General features: G+C 39.8%; 1 protein-coding gene across 1 annotated transcript in view; it reads right to left on the bottom strand.

The window, feature by feature from the left end:
• Positions 1–18883, bottom strand: part of LOC140733433 (CUB and sushi domain-containing protein 1-like) — a 2013313-nt gene that overhangs the window by 142679 nt on the left and 1851751 nt on the right. Inside the window, exons 50-52 of the mRNA XM_073056756.1 lie at positions 9131–9316; positions 4415–4609; positions 1112–1285 (exon numbers count right to left, since the gene is read on the bottom strand). Coding sequence (XP_072912857.1) covers positions 1112–1285; positions 4415–4609; positions 9131–9316 — 555 coding nt within the window. The remainder of the gene's footprint in view (positions 1–1111; positions 1286–4414; positions 4610–9130; positions 9317–18883) is intronic.

Genomic DNA, 18883 nt, shown 5'->3' on the forward strand with positions numbered 1-18883 from the left:
TGGATTAGAGAGCATATTTTATGAGGATAGGTTGAACAAGCTTTGGCTTTTCCCTTTGAGTAAAGGACAATAAGAGGTGACTTGATTGAGGAGCAGAAGATAACAAGAGACGTAGATTGAATGGATAGCCAGAGACATTTTCCTGGGTGGAAATATTTAATATGAGGGGCAATAATGTTAAGATAAAGATTCTGCAAATGCTGGAAATCCAGAGCAACACACACACAATGCGGGAGGAACTCAGCAGGTCAGGTAGTATCTAAGGAAAGGAATAAACAGTTGAAGTTTCAGGCCAAGAGCATTCATCAGGATTGGAAAGGAAGGGAGAAGAACCAGAATAAGAAGGTGGGGGGAAAGAATAGAGTAGAAGCTAAAAGAATGTAGGTAAAGCCTGGTGGGTGGGAGAGAAGAGATGAAGTATGAAGATGGGAGGTGATAGGTGAAAATGGTAAAAAGCTGATGAAGAACGAATCTGATAGGAGAGGAAAGTGGACCATGGGATACAGGGAAGGAGGATGGGCACTAGGGGGAGGTAATAGGCAGGTGAGAAAAATAGAAGAGGTAAGAGGGGTCCCTTAGCAGGGAATGGAAGCAGAGGGAAGAGGGAGTGAGAAATTACTAGAAGTTAGAGAAATTGATGTTCATTGCATCAGTTTGGAGGCTATCCAGATGGAATATGAGGTGCTGCTCCTCCAACTTGGGAGCAACCTCATCATGGCAGCTGAGAAGGCTATAAACTGACATGTTGGAATGAGAGTGGGGATTCGAATTAAAATGACTGACAACCAGAAAATCCTGCTTGTTGCAGATCCTGTACTGTGCAGTCATTTTTATGCTCTATAGAATAGAGAACATAGAAACTTTACAGCACATTACAGACCCTTCAGCCCACAATGTTGTGCCAAATCATGTAACCTACTTTAGAAGCTTCCTAGAATTCCCCTTTCGTGTAGCCCTCTATTCTTCCAAGTTCTACATTCTATTATTTCACTTAAGAGCTTAATCAAAGTTGATCGATAGCCAAAGAAAAAGTGCTGTTGCTTTAGTTCCATAATCTTCTGCTGTATGGTAACCTCCGTTAGTGGAGACTTGAATAGTTAATGGTACGTACCCAGGCATCTGGTCTCCACTCCACTCCACAGTCCATTTACTTGACACTCTCGAATGTGAGATCCAGCCAGTGTGTAGCCAGAGTTACATGTGAAGATTGCAGTGGCCCCGTATGTCTGCAATGTCCCAATCTTATTGCCATTTGGTGGAGTGGGTAGATCACCACACGAGATAACTGGTTAAAAAATTAAACCACAAAATGAAGATTTAGACTCAATAAACAAATGTTGGATTAGATTGTGTAACTGTTATTTTCTTTTGCAGGTTTACAATTTATGCCTACTTGTATTTTATGTAACTATCTATATACATGTAACTGTTCATTTTGCTTCCTAGTGGTCATATTATGTATGCACAATTGTTCAGAGTGCCCACTAGTGGTTACAGTTTTATTCCTTTCTGAAAGCTTCTTGGTACTGCATAATTTAAATACGAGTGTCTGATTCATTAAGCTTTTATCTACAAATATAACTGGAAAGTTTCCTACCTATGGGGTATAAGAAAGACAAAACACATTGCCCCACCATCCTTACTCTTTCTCTTCTTTGTTCTGAGTTAAGTGACTTTTACAACTCTACATTTCTGATTCTCTTTGTTCTATTAGCACTTAATAATATGAATGTGAAGCAACAAGCTTTATGCCTCTTTCCTGACTTCCAAAAGAATCTTGGATCAGAAACATTAGAATCCAACACAAGTTTTAATTTTCTTTCTCTAGATCAAGGGTTCCCAACTTTTTTTAATGCCATGTGCTAATATCATTAAGCAAGGGGTCCGTAGAGCCCATGTTGGGATCCGCTGCTCTAGATCATGCCTTATAGAATTACTCTGTTATCAGGGCTGATAATAATAAACAATTCAAACAAAGGCCAATGATCTTTGTTTTTTAATCCCTCAGAGCCTAATTTTGATACTGGTGCTAACAAAAAAAAAGCTTTACATATAATTTCCTGTTATTTAGTTTAAGTGAATGGATTTTGACTTGGATGTTCAACATTCAAAATATACCTTGGGATCCATTTTCTTGTGGGCATTCACAGTAGATACAGAGAAACACAATAGAATCATTGTAAAACTGCACACAAAGATGGCCAAATAACCAATGCCCAAAAGAAGACAAACAGTTGAAATACAAAAACAAGCAAGTAATAACAATAAATAAATCAATAATTATACATGAATTGTAGAGTCATAGTAGGTTCTGGAATTGGTTCACAATTGAGGTGAGTGAAGTTATCCATGCTGGATTAGAAGCCTGATGTTTGTAGGGTAATAACTGTTCCTGGACCTCGTGGTGTGGGAACTAAGGTTCCTGTAGTTCCTGTATCTCCTGTATGATTGTAACAGTGAGAAGGGAGCATGGTCTTGATGAAGTGGGTCCTTGATGATAGACTCCCACATTCAAGATATGTCTGGGATTTAGAGAAAAAGGTCTATCAAAGAAATATATTTTCAGTCATGAAGTCTAGCATATTGCCTTCACATTCATAATAATGTGAATAGTGAAACACTTTCAAGTCTATTGTACCTCTCCTTGACTGGAAAGTCAACTTATACTGTATAGAGAATTCTCTTGATGAGTCTTAATGTGACTTAGCCTTATTTCCACAAGCCAATGTATCCAACTAATGTGTTAATGACATGCCCAGGATAGCAAACAGAACAAGGGAATTCTTTCAGTCAATTGAAATGTTATCTACTTCCATAGGATTTCAGTGTTGCATCTCAAATTTCATAGTAAATTTATTATCAAAGTGCGTACTATGCACAGAATGTCATTTTATGTATTGTAGAACAAAGAAATACAATAGAATCAATGAAAAACTACACACACTGATTCTACAGTATTTCTTTGTGCTACTATAAATGACCACAAGGAACTGAACTTCAGATGTATATATGGTGACCTATATGTACTTCGATAATAAATCTACTTTGAACATTACGACAATCAGAGTGCAGGTACAGGAGTCTGAAGACACATACTCAACATTTCAGGAATGGCTTCTTTCCCTCCTCCGTCAGACTTCTGAATGGACAATAAACCCATGAACACTAGTTGACTACTTTTGTTTCCATTTTGCACTACTTAGTTATTTTTATATGCAGGTATATATTTCTTATTATGATTTATAGTATATTTTAGGTAATGCACTATACTGCTTGTATAACAGAACAGATCTGTAATATAATATGTAATATGTTTTTCTCATTCAAACAATGAACATACAAGACAAAGACCTTAGATCATAGAAAACCATGTCTAAAGCAGAAGGCACAGCCTCAGAATAAAAGGACGTCCCTTTAGAACAGAGATGAAGAGGAATTTTTTCAGTCAGAGGATGGTGAATCTGTGAAATTCATTGCCACGGAGGGCTGAGGAGGCCAAGTCATTGGCATATTTAGAGCAGTGTTTGATAGGGTTTTGACTAGCAAGCAAACAAGTTTATTTGTATAGCACTTTGCACACACAAGGCAATTAAAGTCCTTTACATAGAACAAGATATAAACATCAAACATCAAATTTCAGACAATATATAAGAGAATAAGATTACACAATAATATAATAAATAGAAGCTATAGTGCAGGAAATTCTAATTAAATGCTACGGCAAAAAGAAAAGCTTTAAGCCTCAATTTAAAAGAGCTTAAAGTTGAGACAGACTTCAGATCCTCTGGACGGTTATTCCAGATATGTGAAGCATAGTAACTAAAAGCTGCTTCACCATGTTTAGTTTTGACCCCAGAACAGTAAGAAGACCCGCCCCAGATGATCTGAGAGCTTGGGAAGATTCATAATGCAACAAGAGATTGGAGATGTATTTTGGCCCGAGACCATTCAGTGCTTTACAAACCAGTAGTAACAGTTTAAAGCCAATGCTCTGATGGATGAGAACCCAGTGTAACAATCTGAGAACTGGAGTGATATGTTCTACTTTCCTGGTCTTAGTGAGGACTCCAGCAGGAGCATTCTGAATGAGCTGCAGCTGTCTGAGGGATTTTTTACAGAGACGTGAAAACGCCATTAGAGTAGTCAAGCCTACTAAAAATAAGGAGCATCAAAGCTTATGACTAGTAAGAGCATGGAAGGTTATGGGGATTAGGCAGGTAAATGAGTGAGAGGATAATCAATCAGCATGATGGAATGTGAAGCTGACTGGATGGCTGGAATGGCCTAATTCTGCTCCTATGTTTTATGGTCTAAAGCAGATAATTGTTCAGATAAAAACAATTGATACATTACATAGTATTTACTTAATCTTAACACCTAATTTTGTCTCATAATAAAATAATCTTGCTCTTACTTTCACAGGTTGATTTTTCATTAGATCCACTCCATGTGCCATTTGCTTGACACTCTATGAACTTGTGGCCCCTTAAGTAATAACCAGGTTTGCAGTTTAGCATGACTTTAGTTCCATATTCATTTGTTGACCCACGGACAAGTCGCCTGAGGACATCTCTTGAATGAGTAGTCTCGATGGGAGGGCAAGACACAGCTGTAAGAGCAAGAAAAATAACAAACAAAAATGATCTGTTAGACTGTTCAATTCAAGACATGTAATTAGCTATAGTTATAATTAGAATCAAAATTTCAGCGAGGTATTCTACTTTTTCAATTTTGTTTTATAAAGTGGTTGTATGCACATAGACTCATAACAGCCTCAAAACAAGCATTTTGGCCCAACTGGTCCATACCAACCAGGATTTTCATCTATGCTAGACAGATGATCCTTTAAGTTATAGGACAGAATTAGGTCACTCAGTCCACTGAATCTGCTCCATCAATCCAACATTGTTCTATTTTTCTTCTCAACGCCATTCTTCTGCCTTCTGCTCAACCCTTACTGATCAACCTCCATTTTAAATATACCCAATGACTTGACCTTGACAGATCTGTTGCAATGAAGTCTGCATATTCACCACCCTTTGGCTACATAAATTACTCCTCAACTCTGTTTTGAAAGGATTTCTTTCTATTCTGAGGCTGTTTCCTCTGGTCTTAGACTCCCACACTTTAGGAAGCATCTGCCCACATTCACCCTATCTTGATCTTTCAGTATTCAGTAGGTTTCAATGAGATCCCCTTCATTCTTTTAAACTTTAGTGAATACAGGCCTAGAGCCATCAACCATATCCATACATTTAGCTTTTCATTCCCAGAATCAAACTCATGAAACTCCTCTGGACCATCTCCAATGCTAGTACAATGGGCCCCAAACTGAGAATGACATCCTTGCTTTTATATTCTATTCCTCTTGAAGTGAATGAAACATTGTTTTTGCTTTTCCTATCACTGACTCAACCTGTAAGTTTATGCACCTTTATCTTTTCCACCAAAGTGTAAAGTTCCCCTCGAATTCCATTAAACCTATCCCTTCATACCTTAAAGTTGTGCCCTCTAGTTCTGACTAAGTGCATTCACCCTATCAATGTCCTTCATGGTTGTATACATCTCTATAATATTACCCCTCATTCTCCTATGCTCTAATTGAGGAGTCTCAACCTGCTTAACTTTTTTACATAACTCATCCTTTCAGTCCTGACAACTTCTTCACATCTCCTATGCACTCTTTCCAGCTTAATGGCATCTTAGCAGGGGCATATTACTCAGCGTGCTAGTTTAACCAAATGAAACTTCCAAAGGAACCAAATTAATTTCATTTTGAATCTACACTCAGTGGCCACCTTACTAAGTACACCGGTACACCTGCTTATTAATATAAATAGCTAATCAGCCAATCACGTGGCAACAACTCAATGCATATAAGCATGCAGACATGGTTACGGGGTTCAGCTGATGTTCAGACCAACTATCAGAATGGGAAGAAATGTGATCTAAGTGACTTTGACTGTGGAATGATTGTTGGTGTCAGATGGAGTGGTTAGAGTATATCAGAAAGGGGTAAATACTGTCCCTGAACTTAGGTATATTGGTCATGAGGCTGTAGCCCCTTCTCCCTAATGGCAGCAGTGAGAAGAAAGCATGACCTGGATGGTGGGGGTCCTTGCTCATGGATGATTGTTTCCTGACAGTACTTCACGTAGATGTGCTCAATGGTGGGGAGGGCTTTACCATGGTGGATGGGGCCATATCGACTACTTTTTGAATGATTGTCCATTCAAGAACATTGATGTTTACATACCAGGCTGTGATGCAGCAGTCATTATACTCTCCATCATACATCTATAGAGGTTTGTTAAAGTTTTAGAGGTCATGCTGAATTCATCTAAGGAAGTAAAGGCACTGCCGTGCTTTCCTTCTAATTGCACTAACATGCTGGGCTCAGGTTAGGTCCTCTGAAATGATAGCACCAAGAATTTAAAATTGCTGATCCTCTCCACCTCTGATCCCTCGATGAGGACTGGCTCAAGGACCTCAGGATTCCTCCTCCTGAAGTCAATATTCAATTCCTTGGTCTTGCTGGCATTGAAAGGTTGTTGTTGTGGCACCACGCAGCCAAATTTTCAATTCCCCTCCTACACGCTGATTCGTCACCACCTTTGATTTAGTCTACAACAGTAGTATTGTCAACAAGCATACATATGGCATTGGAGCTATGTTTAGCCAGATAGTCATAAGTATAAAGCGAGTAGAACAGGAGGCTAAGCGTTCAGCCTTGTGGTGCACTGTGCTGATGGGGATCAAGGAGGAGATGTTGTTGCCAATCCAATCTGACTGGGGTCTGCAAATAGGAAATTGAGTATTCAATTGCACAAGGAGGTATTGAGGCTAAGGTCTTGAAGCTTACAGATTAGTTTTGATGGGATGATAGTATTGAATACCAAGCTATAGTCAATAAAGAGCAAGGATCATTGCTGTCCAAATGTTTTGATAAACATGCACAGATGAAGTGTGTTCCTACATCAGAAAATAGGTAATACACTTGGTATAGTAACCATACTTTGACAGTGCTGCTTAGATTAGCTCAGAGATACAGCACGGTAACAGGCCCTTCAAGAGACAAGATTGTTGAATGTCATTTCCAGTACACAAGTGTAAAGGAGAAAAAAGTAATCATTACCCTGGATCTGATGCAGCAGAAAAATATCTACAATAAGATAAAGACACAATAATAACAAAAAATCATAACAAATATAAATATGCAGATTGAATGCATGTCTATAAAGTGATGCTAGGAAATGATAAAGTAGTGGTGGTTGGGGGTGTGGAGGGTTGATCAGTATCACCGGTTGGGGAAAATAATTGTTTTTGAGTCTTGTGGTCCAGGCATGGATGCTACATAGCCTTTTCCCTGATGGGAGTGGGACAAATGGTCTATGAGCAAGGTGGGTGGGATCCTTCATAATGTTACTGGAACTTTTCAGGCACCTTTCTGTATATAAGACCTTAATGGTGCGCGATGTGTTGTGTAGTTTTCACTGCTGGGTGGAGAACCTTTGTCTATCTGCTGTAGTACAGTTTCCATACCATGCAGTGATGCAGCTTGTTAGTAAGTTTTCCACAGCACATCTATAGATTAACATGAGTTATAGATTTGCTTCTGGCCTAACGAGCCTGTGCCACCCAATTACACCATTATGAACAACGGACTTGCTAGCCCGTATGTCTTCAGAATGTGGGAGGAAACCCATGTGGTCACAGGGAGAATGTACGGACTCTGTACAGACAACTGCAAGGATTGAACCCAAGTGAAATACAATTTATCAGACCATTCTTCATTGCATTCAGTTCAGGGAGATGTAGTACATACCACATAACAGAATTAAATGTCCGATAGTAATATTTCACACACTATTTTGTACAAACTCTTTACAGACAGTGGCCTAATTGAAACCTGGGCTCTAGCACTGCAACAACATTATGTTAACTACATTGTGCTGCCTCATTGTAATAAATGGCATCAAAACCACATCAGGCTGATAAGAAATGACTGTTAATACAAGCCGAGAGGGAGGGCAAACTGGTTCTGCTGTTTGGAGGAACAGATGCGAGTGTGAACTTCGGAACTTTGAATTTAATATCAAGGGAGATAACACTTTTCTCTCCACTCTGATCAGGCAGAGGATACAAAAACCTGAAAACACTTATCACCAGGCTCAAGGGCAGCATCTGCCCTGCTGTTACAAGAAAAGAACAATATGATAAATGACAACAGAGTTGTATAGCAGTTAGTGCCACACTCTATAGTGCCAGCTGGAAGATTGGGTTTGGCACCATTTCCTCCGACTGTGTGGGTTTCCTCTGGGCACTCCTGTTATTTCCCATATTCCAAAAGTTAGCCAGTTGTGGGTCTGACCTGCTGAATTACTCCAGCATTTTGTATGTGTCACTCTAGATTTCCAGTATCTCAGTATTGCTTGTGTTTTCATGTTGAGGTTAAGAAGTAGGTCCTTTATTAATGAGAGATCGGGAGAAACTTCTTAACTCAGAGAGCAATGAACCTTTTGCCAGACTGCAGAACTTTTGCCATTATGTTCTGTCAGAGTTGAGGGCATCAAGCTCCTCTGTGTTGGGGGATCAGCAACATGAGACTAGTTCTGAGGCATAGCATATAGGTAAAAATTCAGCAGTTATCTTTCCCCTGTCTTCTAAAGTTCTTAAATTAATTTGGATTGTAAGTTAAACTTGCTGATGTTTCTGACGATGAGAAACCTATCATGCTTTATGGCAGCAAGGTATTGTAGCTGTTGAGGTAATGCTTTTACTCCATCACCAATAAGGGTTCAATTCCCACCACTGTCTGTTCTCCCCATGACTGCAATGGTTTCCTCCAGGTGCTGCAGTTTTCTCTCATGTTTCAAAGATGTATTAGTTAGGAGGTTATTTGATCACATGGGTGTAACTGGGTGGGGCACAATTATAGAGCCAGAAGGACCATTAACTGTACTGTATTTCTAAATAACTACTATTAATGCCTACAAGAAAATGAGTCTAATGGTGGTATTCTGTGACATATATGTACTTTGATAATAAATTTACTTTGAACTTTGAAATAAATAAAACAGTCTCTCCCCAGACATTGCATGCGTGATTTAGAGTGGAAGTAAAAACTCACGTTTACATTGTGGGGTCTTCCAGTTATTACTCCATTTTCCATCCTCCCTGCAGACGGCCGTGGCTTGGTGATCAGATTCCAGAGTGAAGCCCTCATTGCACCGATAGTGGATCTGACTGCCCATGCTATAGTCTCTGCCAACCACTGAACCATTTCCAGGGGACTTCGGGACACCACATTTGATGGCTGAAAGGTAACAAGCATCATCAATTTCACCATGAACCTGACTCACTTCCTTCTTTGCTTTTTCAGATAAAACCCTTTCCCTGAGGAAAGGCATGCTAGGCTTAGATACGATGGATGTAGAGATGATGTGCCTTATAGTGGGGGAGTCTAGGACCAGAGAGCACAGCCTCAGATTACAATTATGTCCTTTTAGAACTGAGATGAGGAGGGATTTCTTTAGCCAGAGGGTAGTGAATCTGTGGAATTCATTACCAAACACAGCTGTGGAGGCCAAGTTATTGGGTAAATTCAAAGCGGAGTTTGATAGGTTCTTGATTAGTAAGAGTACCAATGGGCAGGACAATAGGGTTGAGAGGGATAATGAAGCAGTCATGATGAAATAACTCAATGGATTCAATAGTAAAACAATGAATACATGCAAATATAGAACTGGATTCATCCTGTTGTCTTTAAAAAGCCCATCATTATTTCTAATTTATTAATCAATGATAATCTCTGCTCAAATTTACTATGGCACACAAGATTATTGCTTCAAAGATTAACATCAACTTGGGTGTATTTTCCCCAAAGTTTTTGCAACCCACTGAGCACTTTTACAAGGATTTTGCCAGGACCTGAAGTACTGAATTATCGGGGAAGGTTGAATAGGTTAGGGCTTTATTCCCTAGAGCACAGAAGAATGAGGAAAGATTTAGACCATAAAACATAGGAGCAGAATAAGCCCATTTATCCCATCAAGTTTGATAGAGGCATACTATATTATGAGGGCTATAGATAGGGTAAATGCAAGCAAGCATTTTTCTGCTGACTTTGGATGTGACTAAAACTAGAGGTCATGGACTAATAGTTAAAGATTAAATATTTAAGGGCAACAGGAGGGGGAATTTCTTCAAGTAGAGGATGGTGAAAGAGCGGAACAGGTTGCCAGCAGAAATTCTTGATGCAGGCTCAATTTCAACATTTAAAAGAAATTTGTATAAGTACATGGATAGGAGATGTATGGAGAGCAATGGTCCAAGTGCAGGTTGATGGGACCAGGCAGTATAATAGTCAGCATGTACTAGATTTGTCTGTCTCTGTGCAATAGTGCTCTATGACTCTATGACATCCATAGAATGTCTCCTTAAGAGTTAAAAGAATATACTATTGCTTTGTAACCCTTTGTTTTGGAGTTGCATCTTTGTGGGCACCCTGACATTTGAGGGCATTGTAGAATAAAAGGCACAGAAATCTCTTAAAAAGTCCCAGAAATCCATTTTCCCCAGAGCCATAATCTGAATCCGAATTGGCATCAGGTTTAATATCACTGGTATATATCGTTAAATTTGTTGTTTTGGGGCAGCAGTACCTTGGAATACATAATAATATAAAAAAACAATAGATTATGATAGGATGTACTAACTTCTTACTATCACTGGCTTGGTAAGTCAGGGAATGAAAAGTAATGGGGAGAAAGCTGGGGAATAGAGTTGAGAGGGGAAAGGATCAGCCGTGATCAAATGGTGGCGCAAACAAGAAGGGCTGAATGGCATAATTCTACTGCTGTGGTCTTATGGTCTTATGTTTTAAAACTAAATTAAATAAGTAGTGCAAAAAGAAAGCAAAGTAAATTGTAAAGTTGTGGTCATGGGTTCACTGTCCATTCATAAATCCGATGGGAGTGGGGAAGACTCTGATCCTGAAATGTAGAGCGTGTGTCTCTTCAGGCTCTTGTACCTCTTCCTTGTTAGGAGCAATGAGAAGAGGGCATACCCCGGGTGATGGGGTTCCTTATTGATAGATGCCACCTTTCTGAGGCATTGCATTTTGAAGATGTCCTCAGTGCTGGGGCGGCTAGTGCCCATAATGGAGCTGGCTGAGTTTGCAAACTTTCTGCAGCTTTTTCCAATCCTCTGCAGTGGCCTCTCTGTACCAGACGGCGATACAACCAGTTAGAATGGGTTAACTGTAGAAAAGTTCACTAAACCTATAACAGAAGACTACTTTCTTTCTATAGTTCACACCTTAAGTGTTAAGATACTCAATGGTCCCTGCTTGTAATCTGTAAATTAATATTTCTTGAATTTTCTTTTCCAAAATAGACTGATTATTTGAACTAATTTACCAATAAATTTTGAGATGCTGTTTGAGGTATCATTTATCTATCAGTGGAAATTTGGAAGCTGCATTTAAAGAAAGTCTCTAAGTCACCATATTCATTAACAAGGTATCAATGGTCATAACAGCCATAGGCAAGCATGATTGTAATGGAACAGTTAATCTATAATTCCTTTCCCACTGACCTAGTCTCACCTGCAAGCTTGTACAACTTTCCCTTCCCCCACTTTCTTATTCTGGCTTTCTTCCACCCTTCCTTTCGAATCCTGATGAAGGGTCTCAGCCTGAAATGTCAATTTTTTATTCCTATCCACAGATGTCGCCTGACCTGCTGTGTTTCTCCAGCATGTTGTATATGTTGCTGTGGTGGAATTAATGCACATTAATGGTATAGGCTCAGGAATTCCATGGCACCCTTTATTGGGGAAGACAGCCGGGCTGGGGTTGAGGCTTTTGAAATAGATGCACAAATCATCAAATAATTTGTGGAGATCTTCAACACAACATGTTTAATCATTTGTCCACAATAATGGAATGTGTGTTAAATTCATTATCATTCCAGAATAAGATGGTGTTAGTTAATGGTGCGACCAAGGGGTTCATCCTGCAGACTGTTCAGGAAACTACTTCTTACACTTTTTTATGGCTTCTTCTTTCAAAAATATGGTTCTACAACTGTTGGAGCCTGTGATCTACATTATGATTGTGTGTTTTCAAGCCAGTTAAGCAATCTAGCACTTTACCATCACCGGCTGTGTAAGATGAGCCTGTATGTTAAAAGTGCGGCCATGAGGTCGAGAAGTCTGAAGATGGGGTGCATGTCCATGATCAACGCCATTTCTCACCAATCTCGGCAATTAAACCATTGAGGAAGACTAAAATAATCAAAGTGTGTGCAGACAGCAGCAGGCAGTCAGTACCATCTACCAGCCTCTCGCTTGCTGCTGCTGGAGGAAGGTGCCTGCGTGTAATGTTCTCGCTCTCCCTCTTGCTCACTACTCCTGAAGGAAGGTTTCTGCGTTTGAATGGTCTCTCTCCCTTGATACTATTGGAGGATGGTGCCAGATTTCTGGGTTTGAGGGAAGATTTAATCAACGTGGTTTGTGAACTAGACACTGTAGTTCACGTTACAATGTGTTTCTGGTCACTCCTTTTTTTTGCTATTTTGGATGACTTCGATCGGGGTGGTCTGCAGATGACAAACTCAGCTGAATGAATATGCCTGGACTCTTTTGAATCTGTGTTATATATTCTATGTTTTTTTGTTCTTTTTTTTTGTTGTCATTTGCGCAACTTGTTTTTTTTTTGTGCATTGGGGGGTGGGGTTAATGCTTTTCTTTGAACGGGTTCCATCGTGTTCCTTGATTTTCTTTGTTTTCTGGCTGACTGTGGGGCTGATGAATCTCAGGGTTGTATAGTACATATATACTTAAATAATAAATATATTTTCAATCCTTGAATCTTAATTTAATATTAGGGCCAGATAACCTATCATTTTTTTGGGAAGAGAATCTGAGATTTCAGAGCAATGCACACGAAATACTGAAGGAACTCAGCCAGTCAGGCAGTCTCCCATATTTTGTGTCTGCTGCTTTGGCTTTCCAGCATCTGCAGAATCTCTTGTGCTTGAGATTTCAGGTCGAATTTGTCATTCAATTGGATCACGGCTTATCAACCCCTTAACTCCCATCTACGTACTTTGGTTGTAGACTCTATAAAGCTTTCCCCAATGATACAATTGGCAGTCTGAGTTCTATAATCTTCATTCAGCTGGTCCCTAAAACCTATTCATGTTGCCTATTCTCTTCTCTTCTCAGCAACATCTGTCCTTGCTGGACCATATCTAATGGTCACAGACCTGAAACAGAGCGGATAACAAATTGATTTTTGTCCGATTTAAGCACTGAGCCAGAATAAAAAGATTAATGCATTGAAGCTGAGGGCAGAGGACAAACTGGTGTTCAGCTCACTACTCCAGCAAGCTTTACTCGCCTCAGTGCTGAACCTGGTTCTGCGGCTGTGGGCTTACTTTCGAGAACTCTGCGGTTCAGGCTTGTTTGCTTTTTCTCATTGTTTGCATGATGTTCTTACTTTTTTTACCTCTCCTCTAACCAGCCCAGACCATAACATTACCAGTCTTAAGTTGCTCTGAATCCTACTGAATCCCAATAAATCTTAAAACTTTCAAATAGATTTTTCCTTAACAATACACCTTTAAGAAGTACAAGTCACACATGTAAACCAATTGCGCATTTGTCTGGCTTTTCTTTCCCAAATATTTCCTCAAACAGTCTTGATAGCTTGTCAAAAAGGTAATTTTCACATTTTGGCAAATTGTAGTTCCTTACGTCAATCCACTGAAGATTACTTTAAACTTCTATAAGAGAGCACCACTGTGAGAATTGAACGGTAATATATTTTCTTGAGACCTGGTTTCAATATTTCATCTACAGGAGGAAAGATTCATGGCAATATTTTTCCATAGAATTGCACATTTTAGAAGATACATTTCTTTTGTGGCTTGACACTCATATTTTTATTATTCTGCAGAGAAATAGGATTTTATCATAAACAGATAAGCTGAAATGCATGAAGTGCAGAGCCTTGTATATGGGCTGCATAGTTCATTGTGGTATAAATGACGCTGTCACAGTGGCAAAATGAAGACAAAGTGCCTGGAATCAATCTTACTATCTACAAGATGTCTAACTTGCAGCAATTACACAAATCGTAAATGTGTCTTCTGATCTGAATGAATTCTTGCCCAGTGTTCAAATCAACCCTTCCTGCCTCCAGGTGAATCAAATCACACGGGGAGGAATTATCTCCACTGATCTACACACAGTAGCCACTTTATTAGGTGCCTCCTGTATATTTGTTGTCTTCTGCTGCAATAGCTCATCCACTCATACAGAGATTCGACGTGTTTTGCATTCAGAGTCGCTGTACACCACTGTTTTAATGAGTGGTTATTTGAATTACTGTCACCTTCCCGTCAGCTTGAACCAGTCTGGCCATTCTCCTCTCTACAATCTCATTAACAAGGCTTTTTTTGCCGCTCACTGGATGGTTTTTCTGTTTTTCACTGCATTCTCTGTAACCACTAGAGACTGCTGTGCATAAAAATCCCAAGAGGTCCGCAGTTTCTGAGGTAGTTAAACCACCCTGTCTGGCACCAACAATCATTCCACGGTCAAAGTCAAGTAGATCACATTTTTCTTCATTCTTATGTCTGGTCTGAACAGCAATTGAACCTCAAGACCATGTCTGCATGCTTTTATGCATTGAGTAGCTGGCACATAATTTGCATTAATGAGGAGGTGTATAAGTGAACCTAATAAACTGACCACCCTGAGTTGTTGGTACATGAGTGATTAGCACAATCACTTTACAGCAGTGTCGATCACTGATTGGGGTTAAATCCTGCAAGGAAATTATACATTTTCCCTGTGATCACATGGGTTTCTTCAAGGTGCTTCGGTTTCCTCCCACATCCTAAAGATGTGTGGTTAGGGTTAGGGTTAGTAAGTTGCAGACATGTTATGATGACATCAGAAACATGGTGACTCCTGTGAACTGCCCACCACAATCCATGCTGATTTGATTTGTTGCATTTCACTACATAACACACAAATTGCTGGAGAAATTCAGCATGTCAGTCATCATCTATGGACAGGAAAAAAGAACCAACATTTTGAGCTGAGGCTCTTCCTCAGGAGTGTGTTGTTCTGATTTTTTAGCATCTGCAGAATCTCTTTCCATTTAGCACGTATTTGTATGAATCAATGTACATGTGACAAATAAAGCTAATTCTTCATTTTTCTCTTTCATTTTTAACACAATATGCATTTACAAAACACACAGGATTAAAGCAACATACACCACCTTGTCTTTGGAATGAACAAAAGACCGAACGAAGAAATTGACTCAATGATAGTTCAATCAAGACACATATTGCCTCTAAATTGCCACAAGTCCTCCCCTTGATCAGTGTACCCTATCTGGAGACAATGATGATTTATGGTACAACTCCATCCAACAACTGCAAGAAACTAATCAACATGTTGCTGCTTGGATTCCACAAATTAATTGACATAACCCCTGATAACAATCTGCTGTAATTTCTCCAATCCTCCCCTCTTTTTCCATTCGGAATCAGGTCTGTTATCAGTGGCATGTGAAGTGAAATTTGTTAACTTAGCAGCAGCAGTTCAATGCAATACATAACATAGAAGAGAAAAATAAATAAACAAACACATAAATTAATAAATGACAGTATATGTATATTGAATAGATTAAAAAACATGGAAAAAACAGAAATAGTGTATATTAAAATAAGTGAGGTAGTGTCCAACAATTCAATGTCCATTTTGGAATTGGATGGCAAAGGGGAAGAAGCTGTTCCTGAATCGCTGAGTGTGTGCTTTCAGACTTCTATACCTCCTAACTGATGTTAACAGTGAGAAAAGGGCATCCCCTGGTTGCTGGAGGTCCTTAATAATGGATGCTGCCTTTCTGAGACACTGCTCCTTGAAGATGTCGTGGGTATTCTGTAGGCTAGTACCCAAGATGGAACTGACTAGATTTACAACCCTCTGCAACTTCCTTTGGTCCTGTGCAGGAGCTCCCCCCCCCCCCCATACCAAACAGTGATGCAGCCTGTCAGAATGCTCTCCACAGTACAACTATAGAAGTTTGAGGGTATTTGTTGACATGCCAAATCTCTTCAAACTCCTAATCAAGTCAAGTTGCTTTTTATTGCCATTTCGACCATAAACTGCTGGTACAGTACACAGAAAAAATGAAACGACATTCCTCCAGGACCATGGTGCTACATGAAACAACACAAAACTACACTAGACTATGTGAGACAACCTAAGGCTACACTAAACTATGTGAAAACAACACAAAAACTACACTAGACTTCAGACCTACACAGAACTACATAAAGTGCACAAAACAGTGCAGGGTAGTATAATTAATAAATAAATAGATAGATAGATAGATAGATAGATAGATAAATAGATAAATAACCAAGACAATAGGCACAGTAGAGGACAAATTTCAATATAATAATAAATGATGTAGATGTCAGTCTGGACTCTGGGTATTGAGGAGTCTGATGGCTTGGGGGAAGAAACAGTTGCACAGTCTAGTTGCGAGAGCCTGAATGCTTCAGTTCCTTTTCCCAGATGGCAGGAGGGAGAAGACTTTGTATGAGGGGTGCGTGGGGTCCTTCACAATGCTTTAGCTTTGCAGGTGCAGCGTGTGGTGTATAGCCGCTGTCTTGCCTTCTTTACAACTACATCGATATGTTGGGACCAGGTTAGATCCTCAGAGATCTTGACAGCCAGGTACCTGTAACTGCTCGCTCTCTCCACTTCTGATCTCTCTGTGAGGATTTTGTTTTCCCTATTCCCCCCCCCCCCCCCCTTCTCTTCACATTTAAGTTGGTAGTCTTCAAAGCTAATCTTTAAAATCCTTAACATAGATTCAAGAATTGGGTTTATTAGTCACCTATACACTGAGGCACACAGTGAAATGCATCATTAGCATTAATATCCAACACACCTAAGGATATGCTGGGGGAAGTCCGCAAGAATCGCCACACATTTCAGCGTCCGCAGAGCATACCCACAATGCTCAGCAAAACAACACAGAATACATCAACCAACCACAGAAAAGAAGCCCCATTCCTCCCAGCAAAGAGACCTTCAGTCCTCCAAGCCCATTAACCACCCATTCTAACACTGCCCACCCCAACCTATTTTCCTCCTACATTCTATAAAATATAGGAGATGGAATTTGGCTATTTGGCCCATTGAGTCTGTTTTGCCAACTAACCCAAACCCCTTCTCCTTTAGGTTCAACTACCCACTGACACACCGGGGCAACTCACAACCACATTTCTCATCTGCACATGTTAAAACTTTTCCAGAAGTGGGTGGAAACTGAAGCACTTGGGGAAAGCCTGGGCAGCTATTGGGAGAATGTGCAAACTTCGCAAAAGCAACATTCGAGGTCAGGTTTGAACCCACATTGCTAGATGGCGATCAGTTCAATACACAGTGCATTTGGGTAGTACAAGGTGAAAAAAACAGCAGAATAAAGTGACAATAAGTTGCAAGTTCATAATGAGGTAGATTGTGTGGTCAAGTGTCTGTCTCATTGTACTAGGGAATCATTCAGCAATCTTATAACAGTATGGTAGAAGTTGGTTCGATAGCAGCAGTGGAATACGGTGTAATAAAGCTCAGTACAATAAGTAGACAATAAGGTGCAATATTTAAAGTAAATTTATTGTCGAAGAAATACAATAGAATCAATGAAAAACTACACACAAAGATTGACAAACAACCAATGTGCAAAAAAAGATGAACTGTGCAGATACAAACAAACAAGTAAATAAATAAAGCAAAACTGAGATCATGAGTTGCAGAGTCCTTAAAAGTGAGTCTGTAGGTTGTGGAATTAGTTCAGTGTTGAGTTGAACGAAGTTACATGCCAAGATTATAATGAGCTGAATTGTGAGATCAGGAATCTATCTTATTGTACTAGGAAACTGTTCAATAGTCTTATAACTACCAAGCAGGAAAAAGAGAGCAAGGAGTCTTATTTTCAATTTAAGAATGATAGAACAGTTGATATTGAGCTTCCAAATCAAAAGAAAGTTTGATGGCCAGTTCACTGGGATGCGTGACCGTAGTGCATACGGCATAATCGTGATTTGAAATGCAGAACTATGGGTGAATTTCCATCTGTAGAGGGAAAAAAAGGAGGAAGTGATTGGTTATGTGCAGAAGACTAGCCAGTGGTATCAGTGAGTAGTGGTAGATGATAGATGGCAGGTTAGTCTGATCCGGTCTTTGAGTCTCAGACAGGAAAGGAGAGCAATACCTTCAAAGGTGTAAATGTCAGGTTAAATTTGACAGGCTCATTTATTACATGTATGTCAAAACGTACAGTGAAATGTGTTTTTGCATTAAGAACCAACATAAACAAGCCAGTGCTTAGGGCAAGCCACAAGTATTGCCACACATTCTGGCACCAAGATAGCATGCCCAACATGCCTGGCAAAACAACACCATACAGAACAAAACAAAACATACCAAGCAACAAAGCAACAATAGCCCACCCACTTGTGCACACACAAAATCCTCTAACCCCTGGAGGCCATCATCGGCCCCCAGCCTTCAGTGGACTCATAGATTCACAGATATCAGGCCCTCGACATTCCCAACAGACTCGCAAAGATCCGCAGAATCAGAATTTGATCTATATTTCCGATTGATCTTTGGGTTTTAATTTTTGTTATCAACCCAGGGCTCACTGATGATGATAAATGAAGACACTGGATAAGGGCCTGAACTCCAGGCTTTCAACTCTGGTCTCACCAATTCATATGCCTCGGGGCCTCCCCCATTCTCACTGGTCTGTCACCTGACATCCAAGCACATCCATGTCACTGAC

The sequence above is a fragment of the Hemitrygon akajei genome, chromosome 9 (genome assembly GCF_048418815.1).
Source record: "Hemitrygon akajei chromosome 9, sHemAka1.3, whole genome shotgun sequence".
NCBI classification, from domain to species: Eukaryota; Metazoa; Chordata; class Chondrichthyes; order Myliobatiformes; family Dasyatidae; genus Hemitrygon; species Hemitrygon akajei.